At 51.0% G+C, this 22,975-nt stretch overlaps 2 protein-coding genes across 4 annotated transcripts; both read left to right on the top strand.

Moving 5' to 3' along the window:
- Nucleotides 1-996: 996 nt before the first annotated feature.
- sall2 (spalt-like transcription factor 2) lies at nucleotides 997-8,807 on the top strand. Of its 2 annotated transcripts, XM_086172931.1 has the most exons (3): nucleotides 997-1,270; nucleotides 4,160-7,804; nucleotides 7,942-8,807. In XM_086172931.1, exons 2-3 carry the CDS (start codon nucleotides 4,346-4,348, stop codon nucleotides 8,254-8,256), a joined length of 3,774 nt encoding a protein of 1,257 aa, XP_086029057.1. In that variant the 5' UTR covers nucleotides 997-1,270; nucleotides 4,160-4,345; the 3' UTR covers nucleotides 8,257-8,807. The 2 variants fall into 2 exon arrangements, with proteins under 2 accessions (XP_086029057.1, XP_086029056.1); XM_086172930.1 differs by lacking the exon at nucleotides 997-1,270 and having other exon boundaries at nucleotides 3,677-7,804.
- Nucleotides 8,808-10,138: 1,331 nt separating this feature from the next.
- On the top strand, nucleotides 10,139-22,469 carry mmp14b (matrix metallopeptidase 14b (membrane-inserted)). Of its 2 annotated transcripts, XM_086172580.1 has the most exons (10): nucleotides 10,139-10,806; nucleotides 17,499-17,647; nucleotides 17,742-17,864; nucleotides 17,942-18,249; nucleotides 18,500-18,661; nucleotides 18,774-18,934; nucleotides 19,036-19,174; nucleotides 19,260-19,410; nucleotides 20,695-20,810; nucleotides 20,924-22,469. In XM_086172580.1, exons 1-10 carry the CDS (start codon nucleotides 10,711-10,713, stop codon nucleotides 21,427-21,429), a joined length of 1,911 nt encoding a protein of 636 aa, XP_086028706.1. In that variant the 5' UTR covers nucleotides 10,139-10,710; the 3' UTR covers nucleotides 21,430-22,469. The 2 variants fall into 2 exon arrangements, with proteins under 2 accessions (XP_086028706.1, XP_086028705.1); XM_086172579.1 differs by lacking the exon at nucleotides 10,139-10,806 and having other exon boundaries at nucleotides 17,191-17,647.
- Nucleotides 22,470-22,975: the final 506 nt, after the last annotated feature.

Below are 22,975 nucleotides of genomic sequence, written 5' to 3' on the forward strand. Positions count from 1 at the left end.
CGCTGCAGATGAAAAGGTGGGATTGGGTTAAATCCCCATCCCTACAGAATAATATGAGGAATAGTTTGTATCCCATGGCAACGGACACAAGCCCACTGGCATGAGGATGAGTTTCGGGAGGGGATGAAAGAGTTATCCCGCTGTCTTCTTATTTTATACATCTGGGTTTTTTTAAATACAACAAAAAAGCTTTAAGTGAAAAATTGTATATATAAATACATTTATATAGGAATAAAACACGTATAATTAACTAAAAGAGAAGGGATGAACCCTGATACCAACTCTTGTGGGCACAAATGTGGACCAGACTGTCAAGATGTGGGTCACCCTCTCCAGACATCCGTATATATATTTACATATATGTGCGTGCGTGTGTGTGTGTGTGTGTGTGTGTGTGGTCACAATCACGTCAACACCTGCCATCCCATCCATCCTTGTAACGGCCTGCGGGGCCACAATAACGTTGTGCTGTTTGGATTTTGCGTGCATATCCGGGGCCACAAACCACCTGCGTCTAGCTTCCGGTTGATTTTCCGTGCACGTCTGCGCTGTGCATCCTAATGACACGGCTACTACACCTTTATTACCGAGGCTGACGACAGAAGAAAAAAAAAAAAAAAACGTTAAAAATGCCGTTAGCGTGCATGTGCAAATCGCGCGCAATGATGGAGGAAATCGTGGCCACGGTTTCCCGGAGGACCGTCTGGCGGACTGGGGGGGGCCATTAATTATAAGAGACAGACAGACAGGCGGTTCCGCAGAGGGCGCAGACAGGCCCCGACAAATACAAAGCGAGGGGGGATGGGGGGGTGGGGAGGGAAGCGAGAGGAGAGGAAGAAGAAGAAGAAGAAGAAAAAAAAATATATAATCCTCCCCCCGTGGCGTGTAAAGCTTTCCGCGCCGCCCCTGCTGCTCCTCCTTGCAAACGGGAGCGGGCGGTCAATACATGCGGGGACCATCATAATAAAAAAAAAAAAAAAAAAAAAAAATCGTCATCAGAGGTAGAAAAAGGAAGGTTTGCATGCTTGGGGAGGAGGAGGAGGGGGGTAAATAATTAAGAAAGAAGAAGGAAAAAAAAAAAGAAAAAAAAAAAAACATGCGTCTGTCCGACTGCGCATCCCTGGGAGTGAATAGGGAAATGCTGCGCCAGTGTCCCGGCTGAGAGACGGAGCCCAGCTCGCCCGGCAGAAACTCCCCCCCTTTCGGCCGCTTCCCCCTCTTTTTTTTTTCTTCCTCCCTCTACCTCACAAACATCGGCGTCTCAAATGTGGTAAGTTGTTCGTGCGTGTGCGTGTGCGTGCGTTATGATATGCGACAACAACAAGAAAAGAAAAAGAAAGAAAGAAAGAAAAAAATAATAAGGCTGTGCGGACGACGAGCGGTCTGCGGAGGAAATGCACATCCGGGACTGTTCTTTTTTTTTTTTTTTTTTTTTTTTTTTTTGCACAACTCTTTGTTTTTTTTATTTTTTTTATTTTTTTGAATCATAACTTGTTATGATGGGAAGGAGGGGAGGAGGGTGCGCGCACCCGCCGCGCAACAGGTCGCCGTACAGTAGCGGGAACGCGCATCTCACTGCCATATTTGATTTTTTTTTTTTTTTGTCCCCCTCCTCCTCCTCTTCCTCCTCCTTCCTCCTCCTTCCACCTCCTTCCACCCCACCCCGCCGCCTTCCCTCCACCGTGCACGACCGTGATCGCCAAGATGGCACGGCGTAAAATAAAAAAAATCACCGATAGATATCCGTTTTTAAAAAACAAACAGTTAAACGACATATGCGCAGTTACTTCCGGTGTGTCGTGTCATTACTGTTGTTGTTATTAACGTCATCGATTTTTTTTTTTTTTAATAATCGATCGTTTTTTTGTGTTTTGTTTTCTGAAATCACTGCGAGATGTCTTTGATTTATTTATTTTTATTTTTTTTAATTCCCCCCCTTTTTTGCGGTGATGAAAACCCGATCGGTACTCGGAACCGACCGGGGAAGCTCGCGACACCGGGGACCGCTTAAGGAAGTGACACTTCCGCCTTTTCCTTGTTTTTATTTTTGTACATTTATATTTTTTTATTCATTTGAATGCGTTATTATGACCAAGTGAGGAGGAAAGGAGTGTTTAAAATTGAATTTAAAAAAAAAAAAAAAAAAAAAAAAACGCCTCCCCCCTTCCACGTGGTGAGCTGTGGAGAGATGGAGGGAGGAAGGGGGGGTAAAAACGGGAAAAAAAGGGAGCATTGTGCCCGGAGTCAGTGGCTTTATGTGGCGGGGGGAAGTGAGGAAGAGGAGGATGAGGAGGAGGAGAAGGAGGGGGAGGTGGAGGTGGAGGGCGATGCTCACTCAGCTGTGCTCCCTCCGCGCCATTGTTGCAAATTCCGCGTCCCCTTCCAGCCCTCGCGTTGTTTTGCGGGAACGCGCACGCACAGACATCTTGAGCGTGCTCGTCCGTGCATGTCTGTGTGTCTGTGTGTGTGTGTGTGTGTGTGTGTGTGTCTTCGCATTAACAGCAAAACAACCAGCAAATAATTTGCACCTGAACGCATGGGTTTTGTCATCTCCAGTTACAGCCGAGGAGGCGGGAACACGCACGCTCACACGCACCGATGTCTTTCTTTAGTTTCAATCCAGTCAATAGCACAGGTGCATTTATAATGTGATGAATTGTGTGTGTGTGTGTGTGTGTGAGGCGGAGAGGCTTGGATGAAGAGTGTGGAGTGCAGTGGACTCTTGGCTCAAAAAGACAGGTTGTTCACTCGCCATTTGAATGCAAAGTAGCGGATGAACAAGTGAGCTGTGTGTGTGTGTGTGTGTGTGTGTGTGTGTGTGTGTGTGCAGAGAATGAGGGCCAATGGTGAGTTTGAAGAAAAGGGGCGAATCCTTTTAGGGGGAACTCATGTTTTTCTTCCCCCTCCATGGCAGCGCCACCTGCGTGGATGCAGAGGAGTTATTTTAGAGACGCCGCTTTTGCTTATTTTCCCCCGCCAGTAATCTCGCCGCTTCGGCAAGACAGAACGGGGCCCTGGGAGAAAAGTAGTCAACTCCCGGAGTTTAGGAGATCGGTCGCTCGGCAACATGAGACTCACTCAACTATCATTAGGACTTTCCGATGTATATACAGATGCATCCATAAAAAAAAAAAAACTTCCTGTTGCGAAAACTGTGCCTGGTTAAAAAAAAAAAAACTAAAAGTGTCTTGAGGTTGGAAGACCACCCAGACCGGGAGGAGGTTGACGGAGGGAAACACGCGTGAGGGTGAAAGACGGCCGAGGAAAAAAAATGTTATAAAGTCAAGACGCGGGAAGGTCAAGGAAAAGCGGACTTAGCCAGGCATTGTATAACCTGTCGTAACGGCGACAGCATTCGACCCCATTGTCTCCTTTCAGCTTTGTTACCGAGCGGCGAAGCATGAACATACCCACTGAGTGAGACTGTGTGTGTGTGTGTGTGTGTGTGTGTGTGTGTCTCCGTGAACTCCAGTTACAAGGATAGGGCCTGCATTGTGTCACAAAATTTCTTGGCTTCTGAGCAAACAGCCATGACTTAGCATTTCGGTACATTTTTATACACCACCTTTCGTGTGTGTGTGTGTGTGCGCGTGTGTGTGTTGTACCAAACAGGTGTAATGACAATTGCATTAGCCAGGTTAGCTTGTTGTGCGTATTCATGCGTCTGTTTATTTTCCTTGCCCCTCTCTTCCTGCGCCGGGGCCCGAACCCGTATCAGGAATGTGACCCCTGGTGTTTTAAGGTCAAGTCTAGCAGCCAATCGGACGCCGGCACAGTGTCTGACGCTAACCAGGATCCGACCTCGACCCCTCCGGGTTACCGGGTTACAGGCGGGCTGCGACAAACGCAGAGTGACAGCAGCTTTTTTTTTTTTTTTTTTTTTTTAAGGGGAGGGGGTTTAGGTGGAGGTAAACACCATTGTCTTGTGTGTGTTGCCCTGGAAACAAGGTAGGCCCCTCGTGTGCAGTCTGGAATTTCAGTGTGTGTGTGGATGAGATAGACAGGACAAAGCGGAGAAGTAAACGCCGCTGATTGATAAGGTGATGTAAACACGCGGGTGAAAAGTCGCCCCTAAAGACTCGGTTTTTCCTCCGTCATTTGAAAATGTAAAAAGGAGTCGCGACTTTTAACGTTTCTTCCTTTTTTTAATCTTCCCCAGATGAACCCTCGGCTTTGAAGCTCCTCTCGGATTCTTCCGGATTCTTCCTTTTCTCAAAGCCCCCCCTCGTCCAGGGCTTTCAGTCCCGGCCCCCCCCCCCCCCTCCGAGGGTCCAGCCAGATCCGCAACCGACTCCCCCTCCCGGACAATTCGCTTGTACGCCTTCTTTTCTCGCCCTCCACCCAAATGGCCTCCCCCAAATTAGGTCTGTCAGCCACCACCAGCTCTTCTCCTTCGTCCTCTTCTGCCTCCCTGTGTCCGCCGCCGCACCCGGGGAGCCCCAGCCGGGTCCCCGAGGGCCCCCCGAGCCCGGTTACCCCGAGCCCGAGCCCGGACGTCTCCTCCTCCTCGGCGGCGCCGTCCAGGGCGCAGCTCAGCATCGCCCTGATCCTGGAGGAGCTGCGGGTGCTGCAGCAAAGGCAGATCCACCAGATGCAGATAACGGAGGAGATCTGTCGGCAGGTTTTACGTCTGGGCGGAGCGCCTTACTCCATCGACGCGCCCTCCCAGCATCTCCTCCCGTCGCTGCCCCAGCTTTGTCTGGAGGACGGCAAAAGGCCCGGCAGCCCGAATTTCCAGTCGACCTCCTCCCAGCCTTCCACGTCCGTGGCGCCGCTCCTGGCTTGTTTCTCCACCCTGCTCCCGTCTCAGGCCGCGAACAAGCCTTCCAAGTCCAGCGGCTCGTTGTCTCAAATCCTGCAGCCCCATAAGTCCCAGATGGAAGGGACCGGAGGGGCGGCGGGGCCTCACGGCTACCTGAAGGTCAGCCCCCAACCCGTCGCTCAACCTTCCACCTCCTCATCCGGCGCCGCCGCGTCCTCCTCCTTCCCGCTGGCCCTGTCCCTGGCGCTGCCCAACCGCTATTTTCACGAGAAATCTCCGAACACCGCTTCGGTCGGCGGACACGGCGGCGCCTCCTTTCTGAACTCCTCCCACCCGTCGATGTCCGCCGTCCCGAATACCCAGCAGGCTATGCAATCCGCTTCCGGAGGAGCGGAATCCTCCCCCGCGTCCGGCTCCGGCGCCGCCGCCGCCGCCGCCCGCCTCCAGCACGCTTGCCGCTTTTGCGGGAAGGCGTTCAGCGGCGACTCCGCCCTGCAGATCCACCTGCGCTCGCACACCGGCGAGCGGCCCTACCAGTGCCCGGTGTGCCTCAGCCGCTTCACCACGCGGGGGAACCTCAAGGTGCACTTCCTGCGTCACCGCGAGCAAAACCCGGAGCTCTCGCTCTCGCTCCTGCCGCCGTCTCTGTTCGGCGTGGCGTTGGGGGCGGCGGGCGGATCGGACGCGGGCCAGGGCGCGAGCGGCGGTAACGCCGCCGGCGGTATGATTCAGAGGAAGAGGAAAAGCAAACCGGAGGACGAAGCGTACGGGGATAACTCGGAGGTCAGCGGCAGCGGTTCCGGTCTCTCGCTGGGAGCCTCCGGCGGATCCACACCCTGTACGCTCCCCCTTCCTCCCAGCGTCGATCTGGCCTTGATATCCCATTCTTTGCTGCAGCTCAACAGGGCGGCGGCCGTGGCGGCGGCGGCCTCGATCGCCTCCGGCTCGTCTCACTCCGGCTCCTCCGCCTCGGCTTCGACGTCCTCTCTGGCCAGCTCCCTCCTCTCCAACCCTTCCCTGTGTTCGTCCTCCGCCATCGCCGGGTTGTTCAAAGGTGCCAAACAGCAGCATTTCGACGAGAACACGCCGCCGCACGTCCCCGTGCTCTCCGCCGCTGAATACTCCCAGCTGGCCCACTTGCCGAAGCTCCTTTTCCCTTCCGTCTCGGCCGCCTCCGCTCCCTCCGCTGCGCATTCGTCCCTTTACAATCACCCCGCTTTGGGTTTGCTCCGCACTCCTCTGCCCTCGACCCCGGCTTCCCACCAGCCGTCTTCTTCCTCCGGCCATTCTCAACTTTCTTTACCTTTCTCCTCCTTTCCCAAAGTCCCGGATCCGCCCTCCTCCAATGCGTGCTCCCTGCCGTCTTCCATCGCCACGTCCACCCCCACGTCTGAAACTTCCAAGCTGCAGAAGTTGGTGGAGAAGCTGGAGAAGGTCCCCACCTGCTCCACGTCTCCGTGGACCTCCTCCTCCACTTCCACGTCGATGTTGGAGTTGCTCTCCGGCAGCGCCGCCGCCTCCTCGTCGAGTTCGGCCAACGGTAGCTTCAAAAGCACCAGCACTTCCACCACCTACGTCATGGCGTCTCCGCCGTCCTCGGGTCTGGCCACGTCGGTCTCCAACTTCACCCGCGAGATGGTCGCCGCCCTCAGCATGAGTGCCAACGGAGCGGCCGGCATCGCGGCGGGAATGCTGCCGCCCCTCGGCGTCGCCGGTCCGACGGGCAACCTGGCGGCCAATCAGTGCGGCGTCTGTCTCCGGGTTCTCAGCTGCCCGAGAGCGCTGCGCCTGCACCAAGCCACGCACCTCGGGGAGCGGCCTTTCCCGTGCAAGATCTGCGGAAGATCCTTCTCCACCAAGGGAAGCCTACGGTCGCATCTGGCCACCCATCACGCCCGACCGCCCAACGCACGTGCCGAAAACTCTTGCCCGCTCTGCCAGCGCAAATTCACCAACGCCCTGGTTCTGCAGCACCACATCCGGCTGCACCTCGGCGGGCAGCTGCCCCCGGACGGCGCCGACGACCCCGCGCACGAGGTGCTGTCCGAATCCAAAGCCACGTCGCACCCTCAGTCCCGGTCCGCCGCCGCCAATTCTCAACAAAACTACTCCGACAGCCCGGGGACGAGTTCTCAGTTTCCGGCCCCCGGCGGCGGGAAGTCAGGGGAGCGCGACAAGAATCCCGGCAAGTGTGGCTCGTCCAGCCCGGATCTCATCCCGCCGTCCGACCTCAGCCCGGGCCCCTTCATCAACTCCTCGGCGGAGACTCCCCCGCCAGCCGGCGGAGACCCGCCTGTCCTTTGCGTGAGCGCCCCCTTGCTGGTGCCGCAGCCGACGGAAAAATCCGCTCCGGGTCACAAAGACGACCGGGACGAAGAACCGCCGTCTGTCGAAATCCAGATCCCGAAGTCCCCCGCTGCCAAAACGTCGGTCTCTCCCGACGCCATGGAGGTAGACCGCGACGAAGCCCCTTCTTCCTCCGACGCTTTCCTCGCGTCCGGATCCAACCAGCAGGATTCGCAAGGCGTTCCCGCCACGTGCGCCCCCTACATCACTCCCTGCTCCATCGCTATTTTCACTTCCAACCTGGCTCACGAGGTCACCGCGGCTCCCGAGCCTCCGGCCGCGGAATCGGACTCGGCTTCCCTCGCGGCCCAATTGCCAGAAACCTCCGAGGAAGACAGACATCCGTCTCCCGCGCCGCCAACACCAAAGCAAGACCAAGCAACTGTGCCTGAGGACTACTCCAAAATGACGTCCTCTTCGGAGACGGCGGACGACGCCGAGGAAAGAGGCGCGTCGCAGAAGGCGCCCGTTTTCATAAGGGAAACCCGCCAGAGCTTTAATTTCGGCTCGTACGGCGGAAGGGAGGAGCACGCCGAGGCGATCAAGATCGGCGGATCGGCCGCCGGCGAATCGCTGGACGTCTCCGTCCCCATCAGCCTCGCTCCGACGCTCCCTTCGCCCATGTCTCGCCCCGAAAAGAAAACCTACTGCTGCTCCGAATGCGGAAAAGCGTACGCCAGCCGCAGCGGGCTGAAGGTAAGGATACGGGATATTTCAGATATTTTATTTCTGAACAGTCGTTCATCATCTAGGATTCTGGAAATCGGAAATTAGTTTGAGCTTAGCTTAGCGAGGCGGACGGAATTGAATTTCCTCATGATTGTTCTTCACAGGGTCACATGAAGCACCACGGTATCGTAACCAAAAGCACACGTCCACCAGCCCGGAGCGGTCGTTCCTCCGCCGACCAGCTTCCGCCCTCCGTGTCGATAAGTTCGCTAAACATTCCCGCCACCAGAAGATCCGCCGGCTTCTGGAACCAGTACCAGGCGTTCCTCAGCACCGGCGCCGAGTCGGCGGAGGACCCGGCCGCCGCCGCCAAGCCGGGCGAGAAGGAGCCGGGCTCGTCGGCGAAATCCCCCGCCAGGTCTCTGCCGGACCCCAGAGACGCCGAGGAGGCCGGCGAGGAGTCGGGTGAAGGGTCGTAACTGGAAAGCGGCGCCGTCGGCTGGGCGAAGCTGTCGCGTTTCACCTTTTGGAGCCTGTGAAACTGTAGGAATTTTTCTTTTTTTTTTTTTTTTTTTTTTTTTTGCATAGTACCGCTTCCTTAACCCATTTCCACTAGCCTGTCCTTTTGATAGAGTGATATGTTTGTACATGTGAAAAATCGTGAGTCGACCAGCTCGGTCTTGTGTTTAAAAATGATGAAAAGAAAAAAAAAGAAGAAAAAAAAAAAAAGACAGACAGGTATTGTATAAATAAAGGATCCAAAACCGAAGGAGTCCGGGATGAGCAGGAATACGAGTGTTGCACGCCCGACGCTGCTTAGCGCTTAACGCAGATTCAAACAGAATAGACGAGCGTCCCTTTTTCTATCGTCGTTTCAAGTCGGACGGGTCGTGGACTCACGCGGTGCCGCCAACCAGATCTGTTTTTGAGGAAACCAAAAAAAAAAACAAACAAAACAGAATCGCTTCGCTTCGCTTCGGGCTCGTGTTCGCTCCGGACACGAGTCCTCCGCGGAACCGGCTTTCGACTTTCAACAACTAAATTCAGTTTCGCAAAATATATCTGGCTATATGAATGTGTCTGGGATGGATTCAAAAGAAGAACCCGGTCGGGGCTCGGTCTCTCTTTTTTTTTGTGACCTTTGACCGTTTTGTGAACATAATGAATGTTGTTTGGTCCAAAATGTAAGATCCGTAACACGCCCTTAAGTTACTAAAGTTACTAAAACTTTTAAGTTGCCATACATATATATATAGTATATGTATATTTCAGAAGTCTATGTTTGCTATGTTTGTTGTACGCTGTACTTTGAGTAAATCTGTATTAAAATCAAAGTTGGTAAAACAAAACATTACTCTGTTGTTTTTGGGGAAAATTGTAAACTCGCGCTCAAATGTCAAATTATAAATGCTTGATTTCCCTTTGCTCGGTGTTTGTATAAAAGTATTTATTCCCCGGCAGCTTGCAACTTTCACCCATTTTCTTATAATGTTGAGTATAACATGCATATCGTAATCATAAAAGTGAATCCACGTGTTTACCCGTTTTAATCCAAATAATTGCGAACCTTCATCTCAATAAAGCAAAAAACAAAGACAACAAGCGACTCACAGGGGATATGAGAGAAAATGTGCAGACAATTTGGAGCAAAAAGAAATGTCTTGACAGGATTATTTTGTTTGTAAACTTGTACGCGACTTTGCACGCACGAGGGCTTTGTCCCCCGAGACTTCCTCATTTGTTTGGAACCTTTCACGAGTAAAAACTGCCACGTACGCGACAGTGAAGGTGCCTTTTGTAGCATCAAATGTAATTTATGGGACTGCAAAGACAGACGTTTTAGGAGAAACAGAAAAATGAAGAAATGCAAGGTGAAATAAAATAACAGGCCGGATTTGGCGTCGTGCATGTAATACCCACCGCGACCGATAGAGGGCGCTGTCTCTCTTTTCAAACTGCGTCGACAAATGCAAAGAACGGGGGGAAAAAAAAAATTAACCTGTTGAATTTCCAAAGAATTGCAGAACGATGACATTTACAGCGACTTTGAAACAATAGTATCACGTTTTTTTTCCGTTCTAGAAAAGGAAAAAAGAAAAACTTTCGGATTTGCTCGACGTCACGAGATGCCAAGATGGAAGTATTAAGAGGGGGGGGGGGGAGAGGGTAAATAAACAAATAACAATGAAGTTTATTTGATTGAAAGAGGGGGAAAAAAAAATGAGAGGAAATCGTGCCAAGGTCACCAAGTTGATTCCAGCCCGGGGAGGAGGAGGAGAAGAAGAAGAGGAGGAGGAGGAAAAAGAGGTCACAGCCCACTTCTTCCCAGCTCGGTCCTCCGGGAAGAATCAAAACTACCACGTCCGCAGGAGCGCAGACCGGGGGGAGGATCACAAGAAGCCGGCCGGAGGAGGAAGAACCAGGGAACCTCTGCTCCAGGAGACCAGAACCGGCCGCTGCACCGGGACCGACCGACCCGCCGCCTCCGCCCGGACTCTTAACCCCGCAGAAGACCCGCAACCTGCAGCCCCGCAGACTCCACACCAACACCAACCTTTTTTTTTTTTCTCCCGATTTGAAAAATAGAAAAGGGGGGACCGAGAGATTGCACAAAGTGATCCTGCACTTCCAGCAGGTCTACTTGTGAGCAGAGAGTTGGGGTTCTTCTCGGCGGGGACGGGGGACGGATCCATCCAGGACTCTTGTTGCGCCAAGTGTTATTTTTTTTGTTTTTTTGTTTTTTTTTTGCGCAAAAGGGTGGGAAGAAAATAGAAACCCGCTTCATGGGACGATTTTTCCACCCCCACGCAGAATGTTTTGACATATACTAAACCGGAAGAAGTGCATTTACAGAAAAGTCTGTGCATTTTTTTTTTTTTTATAGATATATTTTTTAATTTTTTAATTTTTTTTTTTTTTGCAAGAAGCAAGTGATGTCATCGCGGCTGAAAATGCTTGCGGGACTGCTGCTGCTGGCGGCGGTGTGGGAGCTGAACGCACAGGGAGCCGACAGGAAAATCAACCCGGAGGTGAGCGAACCGAGCCCGGCCTGGAACAGCAAAAAAAAAAAAAAAAAAACATAAAAATCCTAAAAAAAAAAGAAGAAAAAAAAAAAATCAAAACTGCAGTGAGAAACCCATCCTGCAGGATCAGGCGATTAAAAAAAATCCATATGTGCACCGATGAGAGTTTAGGAGTTGCCAACATCTGCAGGGACGTTTAATACCCTGAGAAATCACAGTTACTGTTTACTTTCCAGACGCGGATCCCAGAAAGGAAACAGAATACCTAATTTGGTGATAGAAAACACTCCTGGTATCATAAACGTAACAATAGGAGGACACCGTGTCAGAGAAAACGCCAACACAGCAAGAAAAGGCTTTCCAAATCAATAAGTCATTCCCTTAAAAGCTGCCAAGAGGGAAAAAAAAGAGGCATTGATAGATTCCCTGTAAAAGAAAAAAAAAAAAAGGCGAGAAATTCCCCCCGGGAATTTCCGAGGAATTATTAAGAAACTATATGGGAATAAAAACATAAATGAGATGAAGCCGTTCATGTCTTTGTTCCAGAACCGCCGAGGAACTTAACCGATATCACAAAAGGGGGGATTCTAAGCGTCACCGCGCAAGATACAAACTTTGCATCGGGGGGGGAAAAATACATATTAGACGGGAGAATAATGTGACAGGAAAGGAGAAGGCGTGATCACAAAGGGAGCAGAAAACCAGGAAAGGCCTCTGACCCCCCGCCAACCTCCACCCCTCCACTCCTCCACCCGCCGGGTTAAAAGGGAGCAGCCCGGGATGATGACGGCTGAAAACACTACAAGTGCTGAGAGGGCGAAAAAAAATTAAAAAAAAAAAAAAAAGCTAGGGAGCGGAGAAGAGGGGCGGGGGGGGGGGAAAGGAGAAGAAATGCATGAGCTTGTATTGTGGTGGAGGGGCAGAGACAGAGGCCATTTTTGTGGGATGGGAGGAGGAGGGGGTGTTTGAGCTGCGGGTACAGTTGTATTCACAAGGATGGGGAGATGTAATTGTTGACATCTGTCCTGAGTTATGGGGGTTTAAGGGGTCGGGGGGGGGGGGGGGGGGGTGCATCGTAAGCCACGGTTAACTGTGGAAAAACACTCCCTCTCCACGTTGAACTCCAAAAAAGTTCGCTGTGGGGATCTAGAAGGCCTCCACCATCGCCGATCTCTGCTTAAAAATCACCGGATTTTTGTTTCTGCACTCCCTCCCACACACCTGCTTCCGTCGCGCCGAGTTGCATCACGAAGAAAAACGCACGGCACCGACGCCGGCGGGACTCCGTTGCATCACGTCGAGGCGCCAAACATCCCTCTAATCGTCGTTTCCTGCTTCGCGACTCCCCTAGCGGTCGGAAGCGCCATCGCCTCGGCTGACCTACATTAAAAAAAAAACGCAAAGGAAGAGAAAACAAAGGAAGCCAAAATCCAGGATACTCGATCACTTTTTTTTTTTTTTTTTTCCTGCTAGAATAGTTGAACTCGCTCCAAGCCACAGGAGATATTTTGCCAAGAAAAAGACTTAAAGGGAAACCAAATCTTCATTCAGATGTAGTTGCAGTCACGGTATCATAATCGAGTATTTACCGAACCGTTTGGAATTTGCTCATAAGCTTCAAAAACCCGTCATTTCCGCAAAAAACGAAATACCCCGTAGAGCCGACCTCGCCCCCTCGCTCTCACAATGTTATTAACAATAACCTCTAATTGAGTAAATGTCCGCTCGTGGGTTTGTAGGACTGAGATTAAAACACTCGAGGGGGTTTGCAGGGACACAAGAGCCATTTCCTGCGGTCTGTGGCCGAGACAGGAAGTTGTTTTTTTTTTTTTTTTTTGGTGCCTCACTGCTAAAACACCTTGGCGTTTCTGCAGCCGTATGACACACACACACACTCACATGAACACACTTCCGCACGCGAGTCAGTCGCACAGAAATAAATGGTTATCATCTGATGTCACTGACGACAGAGAGGATAAATTGACATGAAACGAGAGAGCGGCGGGGGGGACGACAGTGAGGAGGCTGTTGCAGACCAGAAAGGAAGGCATTGTGGCGATGAGAGTGATGCAATCTCGTGAAAAAGACAGATGGAAAATGAAGTATTTGTCCAAATGAATAGAACAGGATGTAAGTCGCATTTGTCACGCACGGATCCGGCATTAATTTATATCTTTGTGTCTTTCCATCTCATCCGCCAGTTCTTTTTTTTTTTTTTTTCGGGGCCCTGACGTGGCCAAAGGAAACAAATTGCCCCTCGTCGACTCCAGCGAACTTTTTGTATCATATTGATAATTAAATGGAGTGTATTTTTGTCATTTTCAACATGTGACGGATCCAAAACGTACATTTAAAGGTCTTGCTAGCACAATTTTTGATGCGTTTCAATTCACTTAACTTGTATTTCCATGACTTATATCTTTATACATATATATATATATATTCATTTAATATACATAATTCACCAATTGAGTCGAACATCTTCAAGCAGTTGCAGTAAGTTAACTCAAAGTAAAGAGTCCTTTAAAAGCTTATTTTTGGTACTTCCTGTTTAGGGCGGATGTTTATTTGGAAAGGATGGGAAATACAGGAAATTGACACAAAACAATAAAAAGAATGGCAGCAAAACAAGAGAAACGGTAGCGAGACACGACATTTAGCTTCAGTTGGAGGTGGGAATAAGCGCTTACCTTAGCATTTAGCTAAATGAAGTTAGCTAGAACTGTTGGCTAATGTTGGCAAAAGAGAATTAAGTCACGAAACCAGCGGTCCTAGTTAGTTTCTTTCGACTGAATGCTATAGTTGCTAATATCCATGTCATTGTTATCACTGTTAATATTTACACAAAATATTTTATTATCTTATCCCACCTCTTTTAGCTTTTCAGTTGAGATAAGCGCCATCCATCTGTTGTTTTTATAGCTGCTAGCCGCTATCGTTGTCACCATTCGTCACATTTAGCGATGCCTTTCACAGTTAGCCTAGCCTTCTTTAGCTTGGTGTTTCAAATCTTAAAGTTAAAAATCACAGTGAATTATATTAAGCCACTTTAGACCTTCTTTGTCTTATTCTACTTGATTACTTGTGTTATTTATCTCAAATTTACAAGCTATAACTGACAAGCGCGTCTGTTACTTTTGGTACAAGACGTTAGTCTTGTCTTCTCGTTTCGACTTCTTTGTTTGCTAGCTTGTTTTCAAGCTCTCCTAATCCCGGCATGAAATATTCAAAGTATAATAAACACTCAAAATTGAAATTTTTTGTTATTTTGCTCGAAGATTCCGACTATTTTCAAACTCAGACAGTTTTTATCAAACATCGGCGTTTCTTTACATTTACTCGTCGCCCACTCTGCATTCATAATTCAGAGATAATTCACGATAAATTCCCAAAATGAGTCCACAAAATGCGACTGTTGCAATTCTTTCTCCCTAGAAATCCGACTTTCACCGGAGCGTGAGGAAAAATCACAAAATCAAATCCGTCATATCGACGTTTTACATAGCGACGCTTGAGCGCTCAGCCGACAGGTGTTTGAATGGATGTGGGATTTAAATATTGCAACACCACGAGAAGAAGAGTAGCAAGGAAGGAAGGAAGGAAGGAAGGGAGGAAGGGAGGAAGGAAGGGAGGAAGGGAGTGAGCGTAGATCCAGACAAAGCTACATTCTATTCGTCAGCGATGGGTGGTCTGGGGCAGCATCCCCGAGGAAACGCAGGAGGTGTTACAGGAAATAAGGTAATATGCAAAGTCATTACCTCATTTCCTGTCCAAAGAGGAAGCGAGCGACGAGCCAAATTTTTTTTGCGATTTAAAATGCATTTATTAATTTTTTTTTCCCGAAACAAAAAAAAAAAAAACCTGCAGGATTTTGCTCAGAACTGAGCCGCTGCTCACATTTGGCTGGCAGTGATGAGTGTTTTTCCACTCGTCCTGTATCACGGGGTCTTGTGGTTAATGGCCAGAGAAAGATTGTTTTCATAGACAGCAGCTGGGGGACTACAAACACACACACACACACACACACACACACACACACACACACACACACAGAAAGAGCTTTCCAGGCCTAAGAGCCCCGGAGTGAAGGGCTCAGTGGTTGTAATTGCCTTTCTGGAGGAGCAGCAAAATTCACTTAGGCGCACAACAAATCCCCTCAAACACACACACACACACGAACACACACACACACACACACACACACACACACACACTCAGACAGGCGCACGTCAACACCAAACAACAAGCTTAGTGGAAGCATGTGACATCCGATACGAGGCTCCCTGGACAGATAGTGGATGTGCGACAGAGAGCAAGTGTACGTGTGTGTGTGTGTGTGTGTGTGTGTGTGTGTGTGTGTGTGTTGCACACCCATCGTGCCTCCGCCGGACTGCAGTTGCCGTTGACCAGAGTTTCTTTCCGTTGGCTCTCGCCAAACGGAACAACTGACTCCCTCTCTTCTCTGAAACCCAATCCCACCCTCTCCCTGTCATCCTATGCAAAGCGAGCTGTGCACGCTCCCGACGTGCACGCCAACTGTTTATTCTTGCAGATCTTCCATTAAACACAACAACAAAAAAAAAAAAAACTCCCCTAAACCCGTCCGCTGGAAAGGCACCTCTGGAATAAAACGTCAATTTTTTTTTTTTTTTTTTTCCGCGCTGCAGGTTTGAATGGGTTTGGCCATCAAAGGCTGGGATTAGCGCTAACTGTCATCAACGCATAAACACCGACTGTTTCCTCTTCCTGCCGCTGCTCTAGTTACTCAGCTCATTAGACCCGGGCGAAAATAGCAGGGCAGGACGCTGAATAAGACTTTGTCGACTCACCTCGGGGAGCCGTGCAAGAGGCGTGGGAGCCCTTCAACTCAAAACAAGCGTCCAGTGTCGTGTAACAACAGCCTTTTGATTGAGCGGAGCGCCGCGAAAAAAATAAAGAAAAAGGTTTTCAAGCATCCTTAAGTGCTCCGTTCCCTTTTCAGCTCACTAGGAACCGGATTCCGGGAGGAGATACTGTCGATGCCGGTCTGAACGCTGCCGAGGCGGAAGCGATAACGCGTCTCGGGAGAAAAATCTAGCCGAATCCGACGTCGGACGCTATCTAGACGCTAGTATGTCAGTTCGTCTCTTGAAAAGCCACGAAAAGATTTCGACCGGGATTCTAACAACACCGGATCGGACGTTTTGCGGAAACGTCCAAAAGACGTTCGCTGACGTACCAGACGGGGAAAAACGCGCCGGACGGCAGGCAGGCGTCTCATTTTTGGACTTTAATTGCAACCTTGAGACGCTAAACCGCCCTGGGCCGTCCCCTCCTCTCCGGAGCCGCCGGTGTTGGATGTGCCGTAACAGTGGCAAACACTGGGCCTTTATGCGTGTCCGCCGCGGCTCCGTGGGCGAGTCAGAACCAGAAAGGAGTCATTCAGTGGCGAAGTCTAAACACCGAGACCTCCGTGTCTCCCCTGGACGGACGGCGAGGGAGAGATCAGACCCGCGGAGGGCCTGGATCCACTCCCCGAGACTCCGGTATTAGACCCTTTGCGTACGAGCGTGATATAAACGGACAGAGCTAAACCGCCGAAAGCCTGTCTGCCCGGAGTCCCGGGTGAAGAAACGCAACAACAAACACGTCGCGGCCGCCCGGGATTTAGCAACTATCAGCGGCGCATTGAGCCGCGGAGCAATTATCGAGCGGCTCTGGGTGCGGTTGTTCATAAGTATTTACCCTCCGGTCTCCGGGTTTTCCATACGAGAGGGACGAAGACAAGAACAAGGGGAGGGAAGAGGGGGGGGGCGGAGCGCTAGGCCAAGACAGAGACGCCGGATTTGAGGTTTGGATGCGTCGGGGAAGAAATTCCCGGTTAAATTACTGACTCTGCGCTGCAGCGCCGCCGGAGACGTCGGCTGAGGTTGCCCAAGGCCCCGAGTCTCACCCCGGGGGCACTCCCTGTCTGCTGCGCCACCGCTGCACTTTTGAAACACCCACCAAAACAACAAATTAAAAAAAAAAAAAAAAAAGGGCAAAACAAGGAAAACACAGTTGACGTTCACGTGGCGGGTAACGTTTTGTTTTTTTTGGGTGGAAAGGAGGTGCAGAGCGACTGGCTCGAGATGTCAAAGCAGAGAAATGGGGTTTCCAGGGGGGGGGGGAAATGAGGTCACGCTCCGGAGGAGGAGGAGGAGGAGGACCTCGCTACCACGGCGACGCTCCTCGAGGGGGGGATCGGTCGGGACTCGTTACCTGCCGAAACTCAAACCTCGATTAATCTTTAACTTCGCGGAGGGGATTTCCGCAGCCTGGAAAACACGAACCGTCTTTGTTCGGCGAGCGATCGGTACTCTGCCCCGCGGCGAGCTTTCATGCTGACCTACGTTTAGATAAGTTACGGTCAGAGGGGGGTTTTACTGTCGACGGTTGAATAGTTTTTGCGCTCGGTCATTTGGAAAGGCGCCAGGTGCTCGGGATGGCGGAGCGCCGGCTGGTTACGACACAACCGAAGACCAAAACAAGTCATCATCTCCGTCGGAATGTGTTTACCCCGCTTTCGCGTGAAACCTCTCCTGGTGGCGACCAAAAAAACCAAAAAAAAAAAAAACAACTACATCATCGCCTTTTTGTTCCTTTTCTGTTGTTCCCGTTCGTTTCCCGTGACTGTTTCGCAATATTTTCTCCTGACCCGACGTCTCCGTCTCCACCAGTCGTGGTTGCAGCAATATGGCTACCTTCCGCCCGGCGACATGCGGACCCAGGCGCTCCGCTCGCCGCAGTCCATCTCCTCAGCCATCTCCGCCATGCAGAGGTTCTACGGTCTAAAGGTCACCGGCAGCTTCGACCCCGACACCATCAAGTGAGAACCGTTGGATCCCCGATCCCCCTCCCCCCCTGCTCGACCGCCTTTTTTTTTTTTTTTTTTTTTTTATTATTTACATGCTTCCCGTCAGGGCAATGGAGCGACCTCGCTGCGGCGTGCCGGACAAGTTCGGCGCCGAGCTGAAGACCAACCTGAGGAGGAAGCGGTACGCCATCCAGGGCCTCAAGTGGAACAAGAAACAAGTCACCTACTCGTGAGTCGCTCGTTTTGCACCGACGCCAAAAGCTATTGGGCGATATATCTTATTTTTTTCTCCCACCCGACGTCCAGCATACAGAACTACACCCCGAAAGTGGGCGAGTACGAGTCCTACGAGGCCATCCGGAGGGCCTTCGGGATTTGGGAGAGCGTCACCCCGCTGCAGTTCCGCGAGATCCCCTACAGCTACATCCGCGACAAGGTGGAGGAGTTCGCCGATATCATGATCTTCTTCGCCGAGGGTTTCCACGGCGACGCCAGCCCGTTCGACGGAGAGGGAGGCTTCCTGGCGCACGCCTACTTCCCCGCCAACGGCATCGGCGGCGACACGCACTTCGACGCGGCGGAGCCGTGGACGATCGGGGATCGGGACCTGTTGGGTAAGACGTCCGACGGGCCGCGAGGACTTTTTACGCTCGGTTGCCGGTTTCTCGAGACTCGGTTCAGAAACGTGCCGCAGTAGCTCGCGTCTCGTATCTGACTCGTATCCGACAGGAGGTATGACTTCTCAAGGTCATTATTTTTGATACAAGAGTCAAACATTTGCTTTTGACTCACGTTGAGTCAGAGCTCCTCAGTTCCTTTCCACCTCAAGTAACCGCAATCCCCCCCCCCCCCCTCCGACGGCAGGTAATGACTTATTTCTGGTTGCCGTGCACGAGCTGGGCCACGCTCTGGGCCTGGAACACTCCAACGACCCCTCGGCCATCATGGCGCCCTTCTACCAGTGGATGGACACCGAGCACTTCGTGCTTCCCGACGACGACCGGCGAGGCATCCAGCAGCTTTACGGTGCGCGATCGGGAAGCGTCCGCCCATTTGTTTCCGACGGAAAAGCCGCGTTGGTTGTGTTCCGGTAGTTCGGCAACTCGAATATATATTTGTCCCGTCCCGAACCACGCAGGCTCCGGCTCGGGCCCCCAGCCTCCCCCGGTAACGCAGCGCACACCCTACGACACCCCCCAGCCCACCTACCAGCCGGACCAACCCCACTTCGGCCCCAAGATCTGCGACGGCCACTTTGACACCGTGTCCGTCCTCAGGGGGGAGACGTTTGTGTTCAAGGTAACCCCGCGCCATCTTTTCTGCCCGACCCCCCCCCCCCCCCCCCCCGGAGTGTTTCCGGACGGCCGGTTAACCCTCTCCCTCCCGCCCGCCGTTTGCAGGACAACTGGTTCTGGCGGGTTCGTCACAACCACGTGATGGACGGCTACCCCATGCCCATCGGTCACTTCTGGCGAGGACTCCCCGCCCACATCAACGCCGCCTTCGAAAGGGAGGACGGAAAGTTCGCCTTCTTTAAAGGTCAGCCTCGATCGCCGCGGCCGAACCCCCGAGCAGACCGCCGACCGCCATCGTCTCCGCGGCAACCTTTTTCCCGTGCCCGCAGGTGACCGCTACTGGGTGTTCACCGAATCGGTCCTGGATCCCGGCTACCCCAAGAGCCTGAAGGAGATGGGAAGCGGGCTTCCGAGGGACCGGATAGACGCGGCGCTCTATTACACCAACACGGGACAGACGTTCTTCTTCCGAGGAAACAAGTTAGTCATACTTACTATTTGCGTGAGTGTGTGTGTGTGTGTGTGTGTGTGTGTGTGTGTGGATCATATGCCTCAGCTCGTTTTTTTTTCTTTGAACTTCACAAAGGGCCGATTCAAAGGAGGGGGGGATGTTTGCATCATGACCATATAAGGTTAAAACACATGAACCAGCTTAATCACACACACAGACACACACACACACACACGCGCTTGAAACATTCAAACAAACCAAGAGGGAAGTGAAACTCTTGGGTATTTATACAAAGTTAAACAGCTGTGGAAAAGGTGAGTAATCCAACGCAGGTGCCGATTATCTGAATGCAAACGCTGGAGTTAAATCATATTTTTAAAAAGACACCAGAGGGACATGAATCCACTTCCCACGGCAGGGACTTTTTGCAGTTCCTAGAACCTTTTTCAGAAACGAGGGCGTTTCTCGGTGCGTTCGGACAGCGGAGGAACCAAGGACTGTGTTAGCGCCTACTCTGAGGCAGGGTCTTCTCACAGTACCATTGGAATCCCTGGGACAAACTTCTTGCAGACTTCAGAACGCCATTTTTTTAAAAAAGACAAAACAATCTAGAGTAAAAAATCACGAGGAAGCCGGAGAGAAATGGACCGACGAAGAAATACGAGCATTTCCTGGAGTTAGTGAACGACTAACGGGGTTCTTCGATAAAAACACCTCTTCTTAGAACCAAATTCCAGCTCCTGATACCTAGCTTACATCTTAAGTCTTTGAAAAGACTTGTGTAAAACTATCATCTCACACCCAAAGACTAGTTTTTAGAGCTCTAAGTCTCGGTCTAGTCTGAGACTAAAGACTGAATCTTACATCTGAAGATTTTGAAAAGACTTCCCATCACGGGTTTCCTGTTTCGGGTTTTGTCGGAGCTCATCCACTGGTTGTTTTCGCCGGTCTAACGCAAATATGGAGCACGCTCGATAGCGTCGTGAACCCCAAGACTAGGAAAAGACCGAGCCGCGACTGCAAGACTACCAACTAACGCTTAACGACCGGGATGAGATTTACCGTATTGATCCCGGGATTGGGAAATGATTTGGGGTTATTGACCAGGAACAGATGAGGGGGGGAAAAAAAGAGCTCAAAAGAAGGCACAACCTAGTAAAAGACACGACTTGGTCGGATAGTTGGAGTTGACGTGAGCGCGTCGCGACTCCAGTGATCCCACGCTTAAACTCCCCCCCGACTTCCGTTTTTAAGTCCGCGTCCGTCGTGGGTCGTGTGCCCGGCGAATGACCCTCCCCCCGCTGTATCTTCAGGTACTACCGCTTCAACGAGCAGTCTCAGAGCGTGGACGAAGGCTACCCGAAGTCCATCGCCGTCTGGCAAGGCGTCCCAGACAACATCAAGGGGGCCTTCATGAGCAAAGACCAAGGTTGGTGGCGTGAGGCGCCGTTTTGGCGAGCACGTGGGCGCCAATCCCTTTGTTCCCTTCCAACAAATCCATGCTTGTTCTCTCTTTTTCTTTCTTTCCTCCTCCGCCCGTAGCGTACACCTACTTCTACAAGGCTAACAAATACTGGAAGTTCAACAACCAGATGATGCGCGTGGAGCCCGGCTACCCCAAATCGGTGTTGCGCGACTGGATGGGGTGCCCCAACGAGGACCCCAAGACGGACGACAGACGGGGCGGAGGAGGCCACGACAAGGACAAGGAGAGGGAGAGGGAGAGGGAGAGGGAAAGAGAAAGGGAGAGGGAGAGGGAGAGAGAGAGGGAGGACAGGGACAGGGAGACGGACAGAGAGCGGGAAAGGGAGAGGGAGAGAGAGAGGGAAAGAGAGAGGGAGAGAGAGAGGGAGACGGAGGAGGAGAAGGAGGTGATCATCATCGAGGAGGGGCGGTTGGGCGGCGGCGGAGGAGCGGCGGCGGTGGTGGTGCCGCTGTTCCTTCTGGTCTGCGTGATCGCCACGCTCGCCACCCTGCTGTTCCTGCGCCGGTACGGCACCCCGCGCCGGCTCCTCTACTGCCAACGGTCTTTACTGGACAAGGTGTAGTCGGCGGAAGGAAAAGGAGGGAGGAGAGAGAGGGAAGGAGGGGATGTTCGGCAAGAGAAAGAGATAAAAACAGGAAAGGGGAGGGGGGGAAGCGACTCGCCTCGCATCTGAAACCGAAATCTGACCACTGCCAGATGCTTTTTCGCCCCGTCGCTCAACCACTCCCGGCGACCCCCCCGCCTTTTTTTTTTTTTTTTTTTTTTTTTTTTACCCCCCGCCCTCCCTGACGCCAGCTCATCGCTGTTTGTTTTAGCCATTTTTTTTTTTTTTTTTTTTCAATGTCCGATTTTTGAAGTCGGTGTTTCGTGTCCTCGCAAGTTTCAGCTTCAAAGTTGCAACTACCCAACCCCCCCCCCCCCCCTCCATGTGACGCCTCGTTTTAGCAATATTCCTTTTAGCGTTAGCAAACGGCATGTGCGATTTCACACCAACACACACACACTTACACCCAACCTTTGGCCCCATGTCAGCTGGCGCACTCCACATGCGCACACACATACAAACACATGCACACACACACAGCAGTTGCACAGTTTTCGTGTGTTTTCCTGAGCTTCCAGCAGAACGTGTCGGAGCCAGTACGGACCAGAAAGGGAAACGTCGTTCCTGGTGAAGAAGATCAGATCAAATCGCAGCCGCGCAGCAAAGTACAACTGTGTCTTTTCCCTTTTTTTGTTTTTTTTTTTACATTTTTTTTTTTTAATATCAGTGTCTTCAATGGTGATTTATGATAAATGACGTCATTATTATTACTATTATGACTATTATTGTTGTTGTCCTCCGTGTAAAGAATGTTTTTTTTTTCCTTTTTTTTGTATATTGTCATTAAAACGTCCTGCTGGACAGTGACATACAGCTTTGAAAGTGGCCTTAATTTTATATGTGGGGAAACAGTGAATGGGGAAGGGATTTTTATGTATTTTTTTTTCTTTTCAGAAAAACTTGATTGTTTTTTTTTTTTTTTTGGTTTGTTTTTTTTTTTTCATTATTTTTTTATCTTGAAATCTCAAATGAAAAATAAATCACAGATCTGAAAATGACTCCTATTTGTCATCGTACTGTTCTTAAAAAAAATAAATAAATCATGGTGCTACTTTCCCCCCCCCCTCCACCAGTCAGGGTTTAAATTTTTTATGATTTTTATTTTTATTTCATTATTTTATTTTTTACCAGAAGTTCTGCAACAATAATAATGATACTAATGATGATGATCGCTCTCCGGTTTCCTCGGTGAGATTTGTGCTTGTCCTCCGTTTTATACTAACTTTTATTTCCTCTGGAGCTTTTTTTTTTCCCCTATAAAATAAAGTAATTTCAAAAGTATCTCCGTGCTTTGATTTTCACTTCTTCCCCCCTTACTCCTCCTCTTGCTCTCAGCTCATCCTACTTTCTTAATTTATTTTACTTTTTTTTTTTAGCTTTTATTGATCACATTTTCCCCTTCCATCCGGTCCGCCCCGAGTCCTCCTGGACCTCCGGGTGTTCTTGCTCCCCCGAACCGCGGGCTCCGCGCCTCGCTGGGGCCTCGGAAACTGGCAGGCCGGGA

The sequence above is a fragment of the Fistularia commersonii genome, chromosome 25 (assembly GCF_037954325.1).
Source record: "Fistularia commersonii isolate RoL2024-O1a breed Wild chromosome 25, RoL_Fcom_v1.0, whole genome shotgun sequence".
Taxonomy (NCBI): domain Eukaryota; kingdom Metazoa; phylum Chordata; class Actinopteri; order Syngnathiformes; family Fistulariidae; genus Fistularia; species Fistularia commersonii.

What these genes read in the sequence shown, in the direction of transcription:
- sall2 (XM_086172931.1), top strand. Translation starts at nt 4,346, where the DNA reads ATGGCCTCCCCCAAATTAGGTCTGTCAGCCACCACCAGCTCTTCTCCT. An exon ending in CCAGCCGCAGCGGGCTGAAG is followed by an intron (nt 7,805 to 7,941) that starts GTAAGGATACGG and finishes TGTTCTTCACAG; the next exon opens with GGTCACATGAAGCACCACGG.
- mmp14b (XM_086172579.1), top strand. Translation starts at nt 17,328, where the DNA reads ATGTGTTTACCCCGCTTTCGCGTGAAACCTCTCCTGGTGGCGACCAAA. An exon ending in AAGAAACAAGTCACCTACTC is followed by an intron (nt 17,865 to 17,941) that starts GTGAGTCGCTCG and finishes CCCGACGTCCAG; the next exon opens with CATACAGAACTACACCCCGA. An exon ending in GGGAGACGTTTGTGTTCAAG is followed by an intron (nt 18,935 to 19,035) that starts GTAACCCCGCGC and finishes CGCCGTTTGCAG; the next exon opens with GACAACTGGTTCTGGCGGGT.